This window comes from Bombina bombina, chromosome 3, assembly GCF_027579735.1.
Source record: "Bombina bombina isolate aBomBom1 chromosome 3, aBomBom1.pri, whole genome shotgun sequence".
Taxonomy (NCBI): Eukaryota; Metazoa; Chordata; class Amphibia; order Anura; family Bombinatoridae; genus Bombina; species Bombina bombina.
Genome location: NC_069501.1, coordinates 411945580 through 411966234, shown reverse-complemented (window position 1 = coordinate 411966234; position 20655 = coordinate 411945580). Strand labels below are relative to the sequence as shown.

The 20655-nt window shown below is 38.0% G+C and overlaps 1 protein-coding gene across 1 annotated transcript in view; it reads right to left on the bottom strand.

The window, feature by feature from the left end:
• CTSE (cathepsin E) overlaps positions 1-20655 on the bottom strand; it is an 85876-nt gene that overhangs the window by 10877 nt on the left and 54344 nt on the right. The window contains exons 7-8 of the mRNA XM_053704668.1: positions 5703-5844; positions 3593-3691 (exon numbers count right to left, since the gene is read on the bottom strand). Of these exons, the coding sequence (XP_053560643.1) occupies positions 3593-3691; positions 5703-5844 (241 nt within the window). The remainder of the gene's footprint in view (positions 1-3592; positions 3692-5702; positions 5845-20655) is intronic.

The window sequence follows — 20655 nt, the reverse complement described above, 5'->3', positions numbered from 1 at the left end:
AATGTCTGTCGGACATGATATGCTACAGCGTATCATGTCGGACAGACTTGGTAAATCTACCCCATCGTATTAACGCAAGAGCAAAAACTTTTTATTTTCAACTTGTAATACGAGTGCTACCCAACATGCAGGGAAAGCTTACTTCTAGAGTAGTTAGCGCACAAGCGGGAGCATAAAATACCGCTCCACATGTAATCGGGGCCCAGTATTTCATGCTGTTAAAGGGACAGTCTAGTATAAATTAAACTTTCATTATTCAGATAGGACTTTTAATTTTAATCAACTTTCCAATTTACTTTTATCATCAAATTTGCTTTTTTCTCTTGGTATTCTTAGTTTAAACTAAACATAGGTAGGCTCATATGCTAATTTCTAAGCCTTTGAGGGCAGCCTCTTATCACATGCTTTTTAAATCTCTTTTCAACACAAAGAGACAGAAAGTACACGTGGGGCACATAGATAACACTCTGTTCAGGCACAGGGAGTTATTTAAGATTTAGCACAAAACAATGCTAAATTTAAGACAATAGATAATAAACAGTCACAGTCATGTGATCAGGGGGCTGGAAGAAGGTTCCTAGATACAAGGTAATCACAGAGGTAAAAAGTACATTAATATAACTGTGTTGGTTATGCAAAACTGGGGAATGGGTAATAAAGGGATTATCTATCTTTTAAAACAATAACAATTCTATGGTAGACTGTCCCTTTAATATGAAAAGTGCAGGAGGGTTCTGAATGTGCCTCTCTCTTTTAAAACTAAATACGTATCCGAGGATTGATGTTTCAAAAGAGAAATCACATGAGTCTCGAAATATAATGTGCTCAGTATGAACATTGCATTTCTTAAACCCATTAGATTTATAGTAATTAAAGGGAGAATGAGCTGAAACGTCTCTTGCGCAAGTGTAATCCCTACGCAAAAGAAATTGTTTTCGGATGATGGCAACACTACCCTCTACAGGTCACATGGTGAATAATTCATCAGCTGTATAGTGTACTATAATTCTTATAAGAACAAACTGTGCTATCCTCTTCTCTACCAATTAAAATGTCACACATTTGTGACTTGTCATAAGAAGGAAAATATATTTTAGTAAGAAGATATAAAGTAGTTGGTGAAAAATGGTAATTATGTCACTCACTATCTATTTGCTTTAAAATAGGGTATAAATTCATATTGATATTAATATTGACAGGACATTGTAATTATTAACATTTTTGCAACCCACCACCACCATAGCAGCATTGTAAAAACATTCAGGGCGACTCACATAGCCTTTAAAGGGTACTGAGACGATGAGGCTATTTTTGTTTCTAATTTTGTTTCTAAGATGAGGCTATTTTTATCACACACTTAAAAAGAAGTACATTATTTTCTATGTAAAGAGCATAGGCATATAAAGTATAAAACATAAAATTATTAAACATACTGTAAAATATTCTAAATAATCCATAAAACATATCTATATATTTTACAGTATGTTTATTAATTTTTAATAATTTATGTTGATTTTTTAAATGTTTTACAAAAATGTTTTTTATTAGATAGTGTTAATATCAGTGTAACCGTACTTTTAATTGTATTGTTGATGTTTTTTTGTGCAACTTTTTATTCGAGCTCTGAAATCTCGCTAACCCGACGCACGTTAAATTCAATTGCGTTCAAGGGAACAAGTTTACTTTTAACTTGTAATATGTGCACTACTTCCGAGTCCCGACGCGCGCATCACCCACAATGAACCCGATATTGCTTTCCACAACAGTTAGAGCGCCACTCATAACCTAGTCCTATGACAATTATATAGCCATTTTACTCCTTTCCGTTAATTGACTTGTTTTTGGTGGGGGGTTTTGCACTTCATTGTTATAGTAGACACTTTTTGTTCTGTTTTTGTTTTTTGGTGGCTTATTTTGATTCTAGTTTTATGCAACATGATAAAACTGGCCAGGAGCAAAACCTCTTAATGTGTCACACCAAAAAACATGTGATGTAGCAATGAGAGAAAAAAAACAATTTTCTGCTTTTTTTGTATATAAATAAAGAACAAGCTGAATTCTCAATTATAGACTAAATTATATGGCATTACCATTAAAGAGGAACAGCTAATAAATACAGAGAAAGCAGATTTTTTATCAAGTGGCTTCACTTCTTCAGCTATATGATAATGCAGATCAATTGATTGTGTGTCACGTTGTTTACAGCTAGTTCTGTTTACAGCTGCTAAGTATCTTCTGACCCCTGCCCCAATAAGCAATGGTACCTATAAGCTACCATCATTATTTTTAAATATTTGTGGGGATTATCTGATCCACAAACCACTAGCTGTCCCACATTGACGTTATTAAATCCCCCACAGCAATGTGGTATCAACCCCTTACTGCCCTGATCCTCATTGACAAAGTACTCATAGACCATCAACTGCACTTAAACGCCTTGAGATTTTAATATAAAATGTTTATGGGTAGCAAAACATCTTTGCAATATACTTTTATTACTATTGTTCACACTTTTCATATAATTTTCAAAAGTTGTGAGATTTCTTATTCTTAACACTGGAAATGCACACTGCTAACTTCCCAAGGCTAACCCCGCTAAAAATCTTTCTCTAAATTTGCTTCTAAAATATCAGATTATGAACTGCTAAACAAGTAAAGTTTTTTTACAAAAATAATGATCATGGCTAGCTGTGCTTTCTTCTATAACAAGCATGGCAAGTGGTGTGTTGAGTTTGGCTATTGAAAATTGTTTTTCAATAATTTCTGAATTCTGAGAATAAATAGCTGGTTTAAACTATCATCCACTGGAAGCTCTTTTTATTATATATATATATATATATATATATATATATATATATATACTGTATATCCAAGGAACAAAAGATGGCGTCAAAAGATGAATTTAGCATCATTTAATAAGTGATTCAGGTTTTTTTTGGTAACACTATAATCCATAATTTGTGTTAGAAGACAGTAGAGGTTTCCTCAAGAAACCCTATTGATTGGTGTCAGAGCCACTGTTCTACTGAGCTGTTCTTATACATCTTATACATCTTTGCCATTGTTGTATTTTGGTAAAAGTGAATTTGTTTTATTTTATTTTTTTAAATGGGAGCCAGAGAGCCTCATTAAAGGGACACTAAACCCATTTTTTTTCTTTAATGATTCAGATAGAGCATGTAATTTTAAGCAACTTTCTAATTTACTCTTATTATAATTTTTTACTCATTCTCTTGCTATCTTTATTTAAAAAGCAGGGATGAAAAGCTTAGAAGCTGGTCCATTTTAGGTTCAGCACCCTGGATAGTGCTTGCTTATTTATGAATACATTCACCCAACCAATAGGCAAGTGCTACCCAGGTTCTGAATAAAAAATGGATTGGCTCCTGATTTTATTTAAAAAGATAGCAAAAGAACGAAGAAAAATCTATAATACGAGTCAATTAGAAAGTTGCTTAAAATTGCATGCTCTATCTGAATCATTAAATAAAAATGTTGGATTTAATATCCCTTTAAAAAAGGTTCCTATTGCAAGCAGCTATTTAAATTACAGGAGTTTAGAGCTTTTGCTAGTTCTAGATTATAAACTTACCATGAGTGTGTACTGCTCAGCCGTCAATGTATATCCAACACCATTGATTGTAAATGTCACTGCAGGCATCACATTGAGATTACTGCACTCCACAACATACTAAAGATAAAGAGACACACTGTTTAACATGATGGTGAGATGTCCAAACTATTGGCAAGATTCAGTAGCATATTTAGGTTTTGTGCTGCCCTAGGCACTGAAAATTCTACTGCCCCCCAGGTTTTAGGCCCTTTTTTGGCCATAATATTTTTTGCTCACGGAGTAACGTGAATTTTTTTAATTTTATTTTTCATGGCATTTCCAAATTAAATGTTCACCAGGGCTTGCAAATCACATGCATACACACATTCACAGGAACACACACATACACATTATCACAGACACATACACACACAGAATTATACACATGTCACGCGTGCACACACACAAACATCTATCTATTGCTGCAGCATACATAAAAAACAAACAAACACAGATTTCTTGAAATAATACTTCTATAAACACAATACTGAGTGCTGAAAGCCAACAGAACTAAAGGCAATAGTTAGCTAAATAAATGAAAGCTTCCGAGTTACCTCTAAACTGATGGGCACTTTCTTATTTTACCCCCCTTGAATGAAAGCTTCTTGGGCAAAATCCCCCATTATATACCTGTATAATACTTCTTAAAAATATAGACACAAAAATGTGCTGCCCGCCTCCAATCTGCTGCCCTAGCCAAGTGCCTTGTTTGCCCAGGCCAAAATACGCCCCTGGCAAGATTACAAGTCGCGCCGCAAATCAGTTGCAAAAACTCTGCGCACATTATGGCTTTTTCGTATTTGGGTTTGCACAACTATTTCAAGTTGCAATATAACTTATTTGGTGCGCGCGTTAAGCCGCATAATCCAAACAGCCAAATCGCGTGCACGTTCACATATTCCTCATAGAAGTCAATGGAGAAGACAAATAGAAAAAATAAAAAGTAAAACTCTAATCTGTTGCACAAAGCCCATGAAGTACTCTTCTCCAAAAATATACATGCAAATGCGAATATTTCCTATTGCGAAAATGTTTTTATAACGGAATATGTTCTATTTATTTATAAATAAATACTTCTCTATATATGTGATGATTTTTGGACTTAAATATCTACTTGTAAAATAAGAATGATAAAAAGAGGCGCCTCATGTGCAGATCATATGGTCTTGTATCTGGATAATGTGCACCAAAAGTAACACAGGGTACTCACATTTGGTGAAAGCACCCAGTTGTTCTTATAGATGCAGACTGATATCTTACAGTGTATCAGCTCACCACCTCCCGCATCGCAGGAACAGTATCGGATGTCAGGATAGAACACCAATATTAGTATGCTGTATTGAACAAGCAGGCAACTACTAGTTTAAAAATTGTATTTAATTGGTGAGCTGATACACTGTAAGATATCAGTCTGCATCTATAAGAACAACTGGGTGCTTTCACCAAGTGTGAGTACCTGTGATACTTTTGGTGCACATTATCCAGATACAAGACCATCTGATCTGCACATGAGGCGCCTCTCTTTATCATTCTTATTTCACAAATAGATATATCAGTCCATAAATTATCACATACATAGAGAAGTATTTATTTATAAATAAATAGAACATATTCCGTTATAAAAACATTTTCGAAATAGGAAATATTCGCATTTTCATGTACATTTTTGGAGGAGAGTACTTCATGGGCTTTGTGCAACAGATTAGGGTTTTACTTTTTATTTTTTCTATTTGTCTTCTCCATTGACTTCTATAAGGAATATGTGAACGTGCACGCGATTTGGCTGTTTGGATTATGTGGCTTAACACGCGCACCAAATAAGTTATATTGCAACTTGAAATAGTTGTGCAACCCCAAATACGAAAAAGCCATAATGTGCACAGAGTTTTTGCAACTGATTTGCGGCGCGACTTGTAATCTTGCCAGGGGCGTATTTTGGCCTGGGCAAACAAGGCACATATTCCGTTGCTGCTAGTGTGCCACTCGTAATCTGGCCCTTAACTGAAAAAGCTAAAATGTTCAATATTAGTACAGATGGAAACAGCAGGAATATGGTACCTAATACAAGATAGTATTTCTCAGTTCTTACCTCCCCATCTGAATCTGTGGCTCCAATTGCATTTTGAAGTTGAATGATATCACTTGGTGGGCCTGTGATCATGGAAGTACCAGTATCTACGATGGCTTGACATCCCCCACTGCAGAACACAACTTCACCTCCTACCAGAATGCTGCAAGATGGTAATTGTGATTATACTTTAAACTCTATTGTAAAACATGACATTTTATATTTTGTGTATCTTCATCTCACTGCTCTAATATCAACAGAGGTCAAAAGAACAAAAAAATGTACATATATATATATTTATAGGCACAGACAAAGGCTGTGGCGGACATTTTCCAAAGTACAGACCTTAGTGAAGGACACCAAGGTACATTTGAAATTAAAAACATTGTTTTATAGTGCTTGGTGTTATTATACTGATGCAAATACCACCGATCCTATAACCAGCCCTCCTCTGGCTATACCCATGAGCCAGTGGGGCCTATGTATCAAAGGTAATGCGGACCTGATCCGACAGTGCGGATCAGGTCCACAAGACCTCGCTGAATGCGGAGAGCAATACGCTCTACATATTCAGCATTGCACCAGCAGTTCACAAGAGCTGCTGGTGCAACACCACCCACTGCAGACTCGCGGCCAATGGGCTGCCAGCAGGAAGGTGTCAATCAACCCGATTGTACTCAATCGGGTTGAATTGTGGCGATTCCTGTCCGTCTGCTCAAAGCAGGTGGACAGGGTTATGAAGCAGCGGTCTTTAGACCGCTGCTTCATAACTGCTGTTTCTGGCGAGTCTGAAGACTCGCCAGAAACATGGGCCCACAAGCTCCATATGGAGCTTGATAAATGGGCCTCAATGTCACTACTGTGTCATTATATAGTGCTGGGAGTTGTTATACTGATGCAGATACCACTGATCCTATAACCAGCCCTCCTCTGGCTATACCCATGTGCCAGTGTCACTACTGTGTCATTATATAGCGCTGGGTGTTATTATATGGATGGAGATACCACTGACCCTATAACCAGCCCATGTCTGGCTATACACATGTGCCAGTGTCACTACTGTGTCATTATATAGCGCTGCGTGTTGTTATACTGATGCAGATACCACTGATCCTATAACCAGCCCTCCTCTGGCTATACCCATGAGCCAGTGTCACTACTGTGTCATTATATAGTGCTGGGTGTTATTATACTGATGCAGATACCACTGATTCTATAACCAGCCCTCCTCTGGCTATACGCATGTGCCAGTGTCACTACTGTGTCATTATATAGTGCTGGGTGTTATTATACTGATGCAGATACCACTGATTCTATAACCAGCCCTCCTCTGGCTATACGCATGTGCCAGTGTCACTACTGTGTCATTATATAGCGCTGGGAGTTGTTATACTGATGCAGATACCACTGATTCTATAACCAGCCCTCCTCTGGCTATACCCATGTGCCAGTGTCACTACTGTGTCATTATATAGTGCTGGGTGTTATTTTACTGATGCAGATACCACTGATTCTATAACCAGCCCTTGTCTGGCTATACCCATGTCCCAGTGTCACTACTGTGTCTTTGTATAATGCTGGGTGTTATACAAATGCAGATACACATCCAGTATTTCACTCAGGCTTTATTTATTCCATAACTTATCACCCAATATCGCTAGCAGTCTCTCGACAAGCCACTAACTTTATTCACACTACATATTTTTTGTATTCCTATTATTTAATCAGAAAGAAAAGATATACTAAGGTTGTGGCGGACACTGCAAGGGCTAGTCATGGACACCAGTGTCTGTGGGCGGACACCTTGCCTATCCCTGTATATATATATATATATATATATATATATATATATATATATATATATATATATATAATATATATATACAGTATATATAAATACATATAGGTATAAATATATATTTTATCAAAAAAACACCTGATATATGTAGAAATATGTAATTATGAATAAATAAAGCATTTTCTGCTATGGAATTGGAATGTAAAATATTCATATTTTCATGTCAGGGTTAGCACACATGAGAATATGCGATTGGGTTTGAGTTGGATGTTAGGGTTTTTTCCCCACTTTTTTTCACCATTGACTTCTATTGGGGAATATGTAAAAGTGCACCTAATATTCCAACTTCCAATTTTTGCGCTCGTCTGATTGATTTGATTAATTACCTAGTTCCTCCTTTTGTATTTAATTAGTAGTCTCACCATTGTTCTATGGAGAGCTGACAATCACTATTTACTTGGGCCTTTTGCCTAGTTAAAGGGATATGAAGCAGTGCTCCTTTAGTAAACAAAAAGAAACATTGGGCCATATTACAAGTCGAGCCCTAAATTATTGTGCTTCTGCAAATGGGCAAATTTGCCCGTTCTGCGGGAGCGCGATAATAAACCAGCGATTACAAGTGACTGATTATTGCTACCGAGAGCTAACGATAGCAATTAGCACTCTGAAAATTAAACAGAGATCATATCTCTGGTTAATTTTCTATAAATGCACCAAATGCCCTCAAAATAGAGGGCATAATAGTTTTTTATTTAAAAAGTAATGTACCTTTTTTTTAATTAAAATTGACAATCGGCAGTTTTGGGGCTTTAAAGCTGGTGGGAGTGGGGTGTTAGAAAACAAACTGAAAAGTGCCTTTAAATTGCGGTCTATGGAAAACTGTGTGTTCTCATAGACCACAATGTAAATATATATGTATATATTCTGTGACGGCATCAGAACAAGGCTCCCAAAGGAGCCTATGGAAGCGCACTCTCGTGAACGCAATGCTTCCTTGCAATGTGAATGCAAGCTCGTGTTCACATTGCGATTTACTTGTAACACCAGCGCACATTATCGTGCGCTGGTATCACAAAGTGAATTCTACTTGTAATCTAGCCCATTGAATTAAACATCAGCAAACAACTTATTTGTTTTCTTTCAAAATGACTCTTAGAAATTCTCAGCTTGATAAGGGACTAGACATGCTGCGTAGGGATGTGCTGATTCGTTTGAAAGAACATATAGTCCTATGGTGTTTGTTGTGATATTATAATATATAATGCTTTCTTCCTAGTTTGTGCTCTGACTTGTAAATGTATATAATTGTTGCAAAGAAGCAGGGGCGGAGACAGTGTTGTTGGAGTGAGGAACCAGGAAATAAAGTGTGTAGTTAGTTACTGTATAAATGGACTCTGTGTCAGATATATTTCTAAACCACCTGGATTTACAAACACTACATTTTGGCGACGAGGATTATGTTTGAACCCTATTGCTTTGTCTCAGCAAACAGTGAGTAACCTGCTGCAATACACACAAGAATGGCTGCATGTAATGAATACAACTTCCCTGTGTTTGATTCTGATGCAGAACTAAGCTCAGTAGGCCCAAGATGGCTAAAATGGATTCAGAGATTTGAAAATTATCTTATTGCTTTGGATGTTACTGATGCAAACAGAAAAAAGGCTTTACTGCTTCATTTAGCTGGAGAAAAAGTGTATGACATTTATGATACCTTGTCTGCAACCACTGACTCATACCATGATGTTAAAGATAAACTGACAACATATTTTCACCCTAAAAAGAACACTCAGTATGAAATATACAAATTCAGACAGGCAACACAACAGGGTGATGAACCTTTAGATGCATTTCAAACCAGGTTACGTTTACTAGCAAAGAATTGTGAGTTTTCTAATGTTGAAAATGAGATTAAAGCACAGATAATACAAAGCTGCACTTCTTCAAAACTTAGGAAATATGCACTGAGACAATCTGAACTATCTTTAAAAGATTTGCTTGATTATGGCAGAACATTAGAAATTGCTGACAGGCAAGCTGCAAGCATAGAAAATAGATCTACTGAAGATCAGTTTATTACAAATAGGGTTCAAAAAGACAGTTCAACAGTACAGCCCACAAGAAAGAAAGAGACCTCATGTGTGTTATGCAGGAACTGTGGGGGTTTCTATCCACATAATGGGACTTGTCCTGCAAGGAATAAGCAATGCAGGGCATGTGGGAAATTTAATCACTTTGCAAAGCAATGTAGAACAAAACTGACCTAACCTAACTCAGCCACAAGTTGATGTACTCATTAATGACACTAAAATCACTGCATTGATTGATTCAGGATCTGCTGTCAATTTAGTGGGTGAACAAACATTTCACATGTTAAAACCACAACCACAGCTATTACAGAGTAAAATAAATATATATGCATATGGATCAACTAAACCCCTTAATGTCATTGGTAAATTTACAGCCACATGTGCATTTAAACACAACAAAACAGCAACTATGTTTTATGTTGTAAAGGGTCAAAATTCTTCTCTTCTGAGTTTTGAAACTTCATCCAGTTTGGGACTTATAAAGCTTATGAATGCAATTTCACCTAGAAAGGACACAGGATCTGTAGCAGATTGGTTAGTACAGCAGTATTCCAATTTGTTTAATGGCATTGGTAAATTGAAAGATTTTCAAGTACAGCTGCATATTAATCAACATATAAAACCTGTAATACAACCACATAGAAGAATTCCATTTCATCTAAGGCACAAGGTTGATACTGAACTCAGGAACCTTGAAACACAAGGAATCATCGAAAGAGTGCAGGGGCCAACTCCATGGGTCTCCCCAATAGTATCAATGCCAAAACCCAAAGACCCAAATAGTGTAAGAATTTGCATAGACATGAGGCAAGCCAACACTGCCATTATCAGGGAGCGCCACGTTACTCCAACATTAGATGATATAATTCATGATCTCAACCAGGCAAAAGTTTTCTCCAAACTTGATTTAAAATCAGGCTATCATCAACTGGAATTGGATCCAACAAGCAGATATATAACTACATTCTCAACACACACAGGATTGTGGAGATACAAGCACCTAAGTTTTGGTGTTTCTTCTGCTGCTGAAGTATTTCAAAATGCAATACAGCAAACATTATCTGGAATTCCAGGAGTTAAAAACTTCAGCGATGATATCATTGTGTTTGGAGCTACTCAAGAGGACCATGATAAAAATCTCACAGCAATTTTTGAGCGACTTCATGAGAAAGGACTTACCTTAAATTGTAGTAAGTGTGAATTTAACAAAACTAAATTAGAATTTTATGGATTTGTTTTTTCAGCTGAAGGCATATCAGCAGACCCAAAGAAAGTGGAAGCAATTCAGAATGCAAATCCTCCAACAGATGCCAGTGAAGTCAGAAGTTTCCTAGGGATGGTAAACTACTGTTCTCGATTTATCCCTAATTTCTCTACTATTGCCACACCTTTAAGAGAGTTAACAAAGAAAAGTGTGCCATGGCGTTGGACTGAAACTGAACAACAAGCTTTTCAACAACTAAAACAGAGTTTGACCAGTGACAAGACAATGTCCTATTTTAACCCTCAACGGCAAAATATTCTTTTAGTAGATGCTAGCCCTGTTGGTTTAGGTGCTATTCTGGCGCAGAGAGACAAAGGCAAGCATTATATAATTGCTTATGGTAGCCGTTCTTTAAATGATGTGGAAAAACGTTATTCTCAAACAGAACGTGAAGCTCTGGCAATAGTTTGGAGTTGTGAATACCTTCATTTATATTTATATGGTTGTCCATTCACACTGATCACAGATCATAAGCCTAATATAGTTGATCTGGAATAATCCAAAATCCAAACCGCCCACTAGAATAGAAAGATGGGGTTTAAGACTACAACCATATAATTTTACTGTGGTTTACAAATCTGGAAAAGAGAACCCAGCAGACTATATGTCTCGACATCCTATATCAACAGATTCATTCACAAGGTCACCAAGTTCCATGGATGCAGAGGAATATATCAATTTTGTTACTAATCATGCTATATCTAAAGCATTGAGTTTAGAAGAAATACAACAAGCAACATTAGCTGATCCTATACTGCAAAAACTTGCTGTATTAGTTCGGAATGGAAAATGGTACACAGCTGATTCTGACAAAATACATGGAAAAGAGTTGAAGTCATTTGCAAGATTTAGCAAAGAACTCTCAGTGAATAATGACAACAGTATTATCTTGCAAGGTAATCGACTAGTCATTCCGACATGTTTACAACAGCAAGTATTATCCTTAGCACATGAAGGTCACCAAGGAATAGTTAAAATGAAAAGTTTATTGCGAGAAAAAGTGTGGTTTCCATCAATAGATCAACAAGCAGAAAAGTTGGTGAGAAATTGTATTGTGTGTCAAGCCACAACTCCAAGAGCTCACAAAGAACCTTTAAAAATGTCTGCATTGCCTGAAGCACCATGGTGTAATGTGAGTATAGATTTTTATGGTCCATTACCTACTAGAGATTATTTGATGGTGGTTATAGACGAATATTCAAGATACCCGGTAGTAGAAGTTATCAGCTCAACATCTTCAGTCACTGTTATTCCGGTTTTAGACAAAGTTTTCTCTTTATTGGGAATTCCTAAAATTGTTAAAACAGATAACGGTCCCCCATTTAACAGTACTCAGTTTAATAAATTTGCTTCATATCTTGGATTTAAACATAGGCGCATTACTCCTTTGTGGCCACAAGCTAATGCAGAAGCTGAAAGATTCATGCGTTCTATGGGGAAATTTCTAAGGGCAACTACAGCGCAAGGTAGACCATGGAAACAAAATTTATACTCTTTTCTGAGAGACTATCGATCAACTCCCCATTGTACTACTGGCAGATCACCTGCAGAGCTGTTATTCAATCACAAACTTCGGATCAAAATTCCGGATATAAATGATTCGCTAACAGAGACACTCAACAAGGACTTAATACAAAAAGACAGTCATGCCAAAGCCAAGATGAAAGCTTATGCGGATAAATATTATCATACCAAATCTGCTCCTTTTGCTGTTGGAGACAGAGTCCTGTGTAGGCAAGATAGACGACACAAGTTGGATACTTTATATGATGTCATCCCATATACAGTGTCAGCTCAGATACGATAGCTAGTAATGAGATTCATATAATGAGTTGTGTGAACCACAGCTGCTGAGAATCATACTTGTACTAAAAAATATGAATGATTGTAGCAGAATGAAATATTGCTAAGTGACATAAACTATCATGAGTGATAGTGTCAAACAGCACATTTAACAGTCAGCAAGGTTGATATTAGGGAAATAGGTGAGAAAACACTATTGCTATCACATGTGTTTGGTATTAACACTGCTTTTATATAGCAGTGTCTCTCACTGTGAATCCCAAATAAAAAAAAGAACACACTTACAAAGTACTTGTGAAAAATAATTATCATAAAGCACAGCTATGCAGCGGATAAATGTTGATCAACTTATTTATATATATATATATATATATATATATATATATATATATGTGGTATTTTGAGAGGATAAGAGAAATGTGCACAACAAAAGAAAAACTGACAGGTTGCTCTTTAGGGTGAACTGAAAATACAGGCTGTAGCAGTAAGAACAAACTTGTAACAACTGAACTTTTAAAAGTACCTGAGTGGAAGTTAATACTCTAGAGAGTGAGGTCTGGAATCCGGTATAGAGAGTGGGGAGTAAGCTGGTCCGGTGTAGAGAGCTTGATCAGGGCTCAGGTAGTTCTGTTGATGGTGTGTGATTCAAAGTAGATCCGGTACTCAGAGAGAGGCTGTGCAGGCAAGGTTCAGAGAGGAGCAGGGAAACAGGCAAGGCTCAGGATAATACCGTTTAGCTACCACTGGGTGGCAGACGGTCAATAACAAGCAACGTAGGATAGTAGATTAGAGATTTTATAGAGAAAGTTGTTAATAAGAGTTTATTATTTAAAGGGACAGGTACATCGATATGCCTTGCAGCAGTGAGCCTGACAGTATCCCCCCCTTCTAGGAGCAGCTCCGGTGCTCAGGATGCGGCCGATCCGGGTTCCTCCTATGGAAAAGCGACACCAGTCGAGGTGCAGAGATGTTACTAGCAGGTTCCCAGGAATCATGCTCCGAAGAATACCCTTTCCAACTGATAAGATATTGCAACACCCCTCGGAACAACCGGGAATCAAGATTTGCTCGAACTTCATATTCGGTAGTAGGGTCTATTGAGATCTGAGGGACAGAATCCGAAGGAACGTTTCTTAAAGCCTTGTAGGGCTTTAGAAGGGACACATGGAAGGTAGGGTGTACCTTCATGCTGTCCGGTAGTTTCAGGGTGACAGCATTCACGTTGAGTATTCGGGTGATAGGATAGGGTCCCAGGAATAAAGGAAAGAATTTCTTTGAAGGAGTGTTGAGCTTCAGGTTTTTTGTGGATAACCAGACGAGGTCATCTACAGCATACGGGGGCAGTTTTCTTCTTTTCCTATCGTAAAACTTTTTTTGTGTTTCCTTTGCTGATTCAATAGCATTCTGTGTAGCAGAGAAGCTGGCAGAGATGGCATCGGAGAGTTCAGATAAACCTGGGAAAGTGGTACGGTTATCGGGGTGTAGATGAAACCTGGGGTGAAAACCGTAGTTCGCGAAAAATGGTGTAGTCCCAGTGGAGGTATTGATAGTGTTATTAAATGAAAATTCAGCATATGGTAGATGTTGGGACCATGTGTTTTGTTGATCAGAGCAGTACAGCCATATATATTGTTCGATCCATTGGTTACATCGCTCTGTCTGTCCGTTGCTTTGAGGATGATATGCAGTAGTGAGTCTCTTGTCAATCATAAATAATTCGCAAAACTTCGTCCATAACCTGCTAGAGAATTGACTGCCTCTGTCGCTCAAGATAGTAGTAGGAAGGCCATGGTGTTTGAAGACATGTTTTATGAGTAATTGGATGGTTTCCATGGCGGTAGGCAATTTGTGATATGAAATGAAATGTGCCATTTTACTGAATAGTTGTTCGATACAGGTAGGTCTACTATGAAATCAAGTGCTATTTCTGACCATGGGATTGATGGAGTAGGTAAGGGCAGTAGAAATCCATAGGGTGCTTGTTTTGTTGATTTGGAAACAGTGCATTTGTGACAGGATGTTACATATTGGTTTATTTCACTGGCCATGTTAGGCCACCAGTAGGATCTCTTTGCGAGTTCTAGTGTCTTTTTCATTCCCGGGTGTCCAGCGAGCGAAGAATCGTGGACGGTTTGAAGAACCATTTGTCTACGAGTTGGAGGAATGTACAACTGATCTTGGTGGTAGTATAATTTATCCTTTCTCTTGTGCAGGAGCGATAATGGTTTTGTTTGATCCTCCATTTGTTCATGTAGTAGCTGTGGTTTGAAGTCACAGATAAAAGAAACAAACCTGTCTTTAGGGATTAGGCTGGTATCAGGTATAGGCTTCCGTACATAACAGGGTAACCTGGAGAGGGCGTCTGCTTTATGGTTCTGACTTGCTGGTCGATATACTATCTGATAATTAAATCTGGTGAGGAATAAATTCCACCTTACTTGCCTGGAGGAGAGGGTCCTAGTGCTTTTCAAGTACTGTAAATTTCTATGGTCCTTATAGATCAATATAGGAACACTTGTACCCTCGAGTAGGTGCCTCCAATGCTCGAGTGATAGTTTAATGGCTAACATTTCTTTTTCCCCAATGGGGTAGTTCTGTTCAGCAGAATTCAGTGATCGAGAGAAAAAAGCAACAGGATGGAGAGGTTGTTTTAAGCCTTTTCTTTGTGAAAGAACAGCACCCACAGCAACGTCCGAGGCATCGACCTCCAGTATAAATTGATACTCTGGATTAGGAAACCTAAGGATAGGAGCGGTAGTGAACTTTAGTGTTAACAGCTCAAAAGCTTCCTGTGCTGCGGGGTTCCATCTAAAAGGTATGCAAGTCCTTGTTAGCATCGTTAATGGTTTAGTGAGGGCAGAGAAAATTTTTATGAATTTGCGATAAAAATTCGCAAAGCCCAGGAAACTTTGGACTTCTTTTCTAGACTTAGGGACAGGCCAATCTTTAATGATTTGTATTTTTGATTCCTCCATATGTATACCTGAGGAACTGATGATATACCCAAGAAAAGCTATGGTCTGAGAATTGAATATACACTTCTCTGGTTTGAGATACAGGTGGTTTTCCCTTAAATGAGATAGGACTTGTCTGACGTGTAGAACGTGTTCAGAGAGTGTTTTAGAGTATATTAATATATCGTCTAGATATATGACTATATAAACATCTAAGATATCTCTGAAGAGATCATTTATTAAATACTGGAAAGTGGCCGGGGCATTACAGAGCCCGAACGGCATGACTGTGTATTCATAGTGGCCGTATCGGGTCCTGAACGCCGTTAACCACTCGTCACCACTTCGCACTCTGATTAAATTATACGCCCCCCGAAGGTCCAATTTCGTAAAGAACTTGGCCCCTTCTAACCTCTCGATTAACTCTGGGATTAGGGGCAAAGGGTATCTGTTCTTTACTGTGATCTTGTTCAATTGTCTATAGTCTATAATAGGCCTTAGGGAGCCGTCCTTGTTTTTTACAAAGAATATTCTGGCTCCCGCCGGTGATGTTGAGGGGCGGATAAACCCTTTCCTTAGGTTTTCCTCTAAATACGATTTTAAATGATCAAGCTCTGTTTTAGAGAGGGGAAAATGTGCCCACAGGGAATCTCTGCTCCAGGTATTATGTCTATAGGGCAGTCGTACTTCCTATGGGGAGGTAAACTCTCTGACTCAGTTTTGTTAAATAAACCCATAAAATCCCTGTATTCATTGGGTATTTGGTTCTCAGTATCTGCCTGGGGAGTGAGTAGGATAGGCATAGGGAAACATGTGGTAGTGCAGTATCTAGAATTGAAGCTGAGAGAGAGTGTTTCCCAGGATATTTTGGGGTCATGTAGACTCAACCACGTTAAACCCAGGATAACAGGGGAAACTGGTGAAGAAATGACATCGAAAGACATATATTCCCTGTGATGGTCAGTCGTGGATACTAAAAGGGGTATTGTTTGATATTCAACTGGACCTGAGGAAAGGATCTTACCATCTATACCACGCAAATAAATAGGAGATTTTTTGTGCACAAGTGGTATTTTATTATTATAGGTGAATTCCTTATCAATATAGGAGGCTGTTGCCCCAGAGTCAATAATGGCTGGAACTTTGACCCGTAGAAGATCCCACTGTAATAGAAGATTAATTTTACAATAGGTTGTGGTGGAGTCATAAGTATTACAGCAGGATAAGGTTGAATAGTTCTTACCCTTTTGTTGTCTCAGCAAGGAGGGGCAGTCTTTTACAGTATGTTCTTCTGAAGCACAATATAAACACAGGTTGTTCTCTCGTCTTCTATTTTTCTCTTGGGTAGATAGGGGTCCTTTTAGGAACCCGATATCCATAGGTTCAGCTGTTGATTTACTAGAGGCCTGAGGTGTAGCAGTGTTATAGTGCTTTTTGTAGTGTGTGTCCTGATAAGACCTTTCATGCATGCGTTCTCTGAGACGTCTGTCTATAGTAATGGTTAGATTTATAAGCCCCTCTAAAGTGGGAGGTAAGTCTATGCGAGACAGCTCATCTTTAATAGGATCAGATAGACCGATTCTAAACTGGTTTTTAAGAGATACATCATTCCACTGGGAATCTTTTGCCCATCTTTTAAAGTCAGAGATGTACTCTTCTACAATTCTTTTCTTTTGTTTCAGAGCCCTAAGAGCTGTCTCAGCAGTCTGTTGTTTGAACGGGTCTTCGTATAATTGACCCATAGCTGTTAGGAAGGCATCAAGTGAGTTCAATATAGTGTCGTTTGTCTCAAAAAAGGTATTAGCCCATGTACGGGGCTCACCTCTCAAGAAAGAAATGATAGTCAGGACACGTGACCTATCATTTGGGTAGGTTTGTGGTTTCATTGTGAAAAGCAGAAGGCAGGCATTTTTAAAATCTCTATATTGAGATCTGTCGCCAGAAAATTTATCAGGGAGACTTATTGGTGGTTCTGATGTATGCAACTTAGGTTCTATGTATTCTTTAATGTAAGCTTTAAGTGCAGTGTTTTCTGCCTTAAGTGTGGATAAGCCCTCTGTTAGTAAATCAACTCTTTGCTTTAGATTCTGCATACTTGTAGTCATCTCAGCTGGGTCCATTTTGTATTAATTGGCTTGTTATTCTGTCAGACTCAGATACGATAGCTAGTAATGAGATTCATATAATGAGTTGTGTGAACCACAGCTGCTGAGAATCATACTTGTACTAAAAAATATGAATGATTGTAGCAGAATGAAATATTGCTAAGTGACATAAACTATCATGAGTGATAGTGTCAAACAGCAGATTTAACAGTCTGCAAGGTTGATATTAGGGAAATAGGTGAGAAAACACTATTGCTATCACATGTGTTTGGTATTAACACTGCTTTTATATAGCAGTGTCTCTCACTGTGAATCCCAAATAAAAAAAAGAACACACTTACAAAGTACTTGTGAAAAATAATTATCATAAAGCACAGCTATGCAGCGGATAAATGTTGATCAACTTATTCATATATATATATATGTGGTATTTTGAGAGGATAAGAGAAATGTGCACAACAAAAGAAAAACTGACAGGTCGCTCTTTAGGGTGAACTGAAAATACAGGCTGTAGCAGTAAGAACAAACTTGTAACAACTGAACTTTTAAAAGTACCTGAGTGGAAGTTAATACTCTAGAGAGTGAGGTCTGGAGTCCGGTATAGAGAACCCCAGTGGGGAGTAAGCTGGTCCGGTGTAGAGAGCTTGATCAGGGCTCAGGTAGTTCTGTTGATGGTGTGTGATTCAAAGTAGATCCGGTACTCAGAGAGAGGCTGTGCAGGCAAGGTTCAGAGAGGAGCAGGGAAACAGGCAAGGCTCAGGATAATACCGTTTAGCTACCACTGGGTGGCAGAAGGTCAATAACAAGCAACGTAGGATAGTAGATTAGAGGTTTTATAGAGAAAGTTGTTAATCAAAGTTTATTATTTAAAGGGACAGGTACATCGATATGCCTTGCAGCAGTGAGCCTGACAACAGTTACAAGAATTCAAGGATCAATGATCACTGCAGTAAGAAATGGACATACAATTACTTGGAACTCTTCTTTCTTCAAGAAACTACACAAAGAACAGGACACTGAAGTATCTGATGCAGAAGATGATGATTCTGATATACCCAAATTATTTCAAGAACATGATGATAATATGAATAACTCAGAGAGCAGTGAGGGGGAAGAAAACATAGCATATGATCAGTCCTTAGATACTAATCGAAAATACCCTCTCAGAGAAAACAGAAGACCTCCTGAATACCTTAAAAACTATGAAAAATAATGTGTTTTCATGTAATGTATTATGTCATCATGCAACTCTTTTATGTGAAATATAGTTGGTCTTATTTCTAGATATTAAGCATAGTATATATATAGTTATATTTATGTTTAGTTTAATTGTTATGTTTCTAATCTAAAGTAAGGGAGAGATATGGTATTTGTTGTGATATTATAATATATAATGCTTTCTTCCTAGTTTGTGCTCTGACTTGTAAATGTATATAATTGTTGCAAAGAAGCAGGGGCCGAGACAGTGTTGTTGGAGTGAGGAACCAGGAAATAAAGTGTGTAGTTAGTTGCTGTATAAATGGACTCTGTGTCAGATATATTTCTAAACCACCTGGATTTACAAACACTACAAGTCCTGTGGACATTTGTTTTGCACAAGTGATGGTGATTAGAAGGAAAATCCATTAAAATTGGTTAATCGAATGTTATTTCTGTTGTTTGAATGTTACTTTTATTTCCAAATGTTCACAATAAGATTGAATATCCACATTCAAAAATTTGAATGTAGCATTCAATTTAACAAATACTATTCAGAAATTCAATAGTTCATGTGGTAGGGAATAGAGATGTGCAGCCCAGAAATTTTGTTTTGGTCAAAATTTTAATTTCATTTCCCCGAATATTTGGTGGCTGCACTATTCGGCATTCGTTTAGTTTAAAACAAAAGGAATACTGAATTTTAGTTAAACATCTACATTTGGGGGCAGAGCTTGACCGCTTAGAGAGATGGTCGTGTGATTGTGTAGCTCCTAGGCCCACATCTGTAGTTCCTGATAAAAATAGCCATATACACCCTATTTCAACACACCTGGCAGGGGGCATAACTTGCAGGAAGCTGCGGAGAAGAAAAACAAAGAAAAAAGAGTCGCCACGGAACATCGGAACACCGGACCTCCTCCCTGTATAACTATACACGCGCGCTGGAGCAGAGGGGTAGCGCCATCTTAGAGCCCTCCATATACTCCCGTATCAGAGACACAACGGAAGGACAGAGGAGCGAGCAACAGGAGCGGTAAGCCTGATATAACAAAGGCACTAAATATACAGCCCATAGAGACCGGAGGGTCTTGGTAGCAAGCGCATCTCACTGCTCTGCCCGGCATTACCACGTGGGCACATATTGGGGGTGATAAAAGCCACAACATTTTGACATACCTGCAATACAAGTGCCGCACTGTATTTACACCCCTTATAGAAGTGTCTGCCCAAAACTTGCAGCCAGAAAGACTCTCAACCTCAGTATAGCAAGCTCATATCAGTGGCGACAAGAAAAACACATGCAGCTCTATGAAGACAAAGTACTGCTCAAAGGCCCACATGTTTGTATACAGTTTATATACAGCCAAAGGAGAATTTAGCACCACACCTGACAGCGCTCTGAAAGGGACAACTAACACAGGCTTTCTTTTGTACCCAAATGAACCCTTAACACACTTAACAAATCACTAGTGGATGTCGTACAAAAAGAGATAAATGAATAAAAGTCAGAGAATACAGGTCTTTTCAATCAGATTTTATCTCATATGGCAGACTGATTGCTGCATGGGACTGCAGTAGCAGAAATATTTACAAGAAAGTGTGAGGTCAACCAAATATTATATAAAGCATCTGACTACCCTATATAACTAAAGAGGGGGAATACCTCAGCTACATACACGGGTCATGCCAGGGAAAAAGCCGCATAAGACAGACAACCTACCTAACACTAGAACAATGCAAAACTACTTAAAGCAAAATGA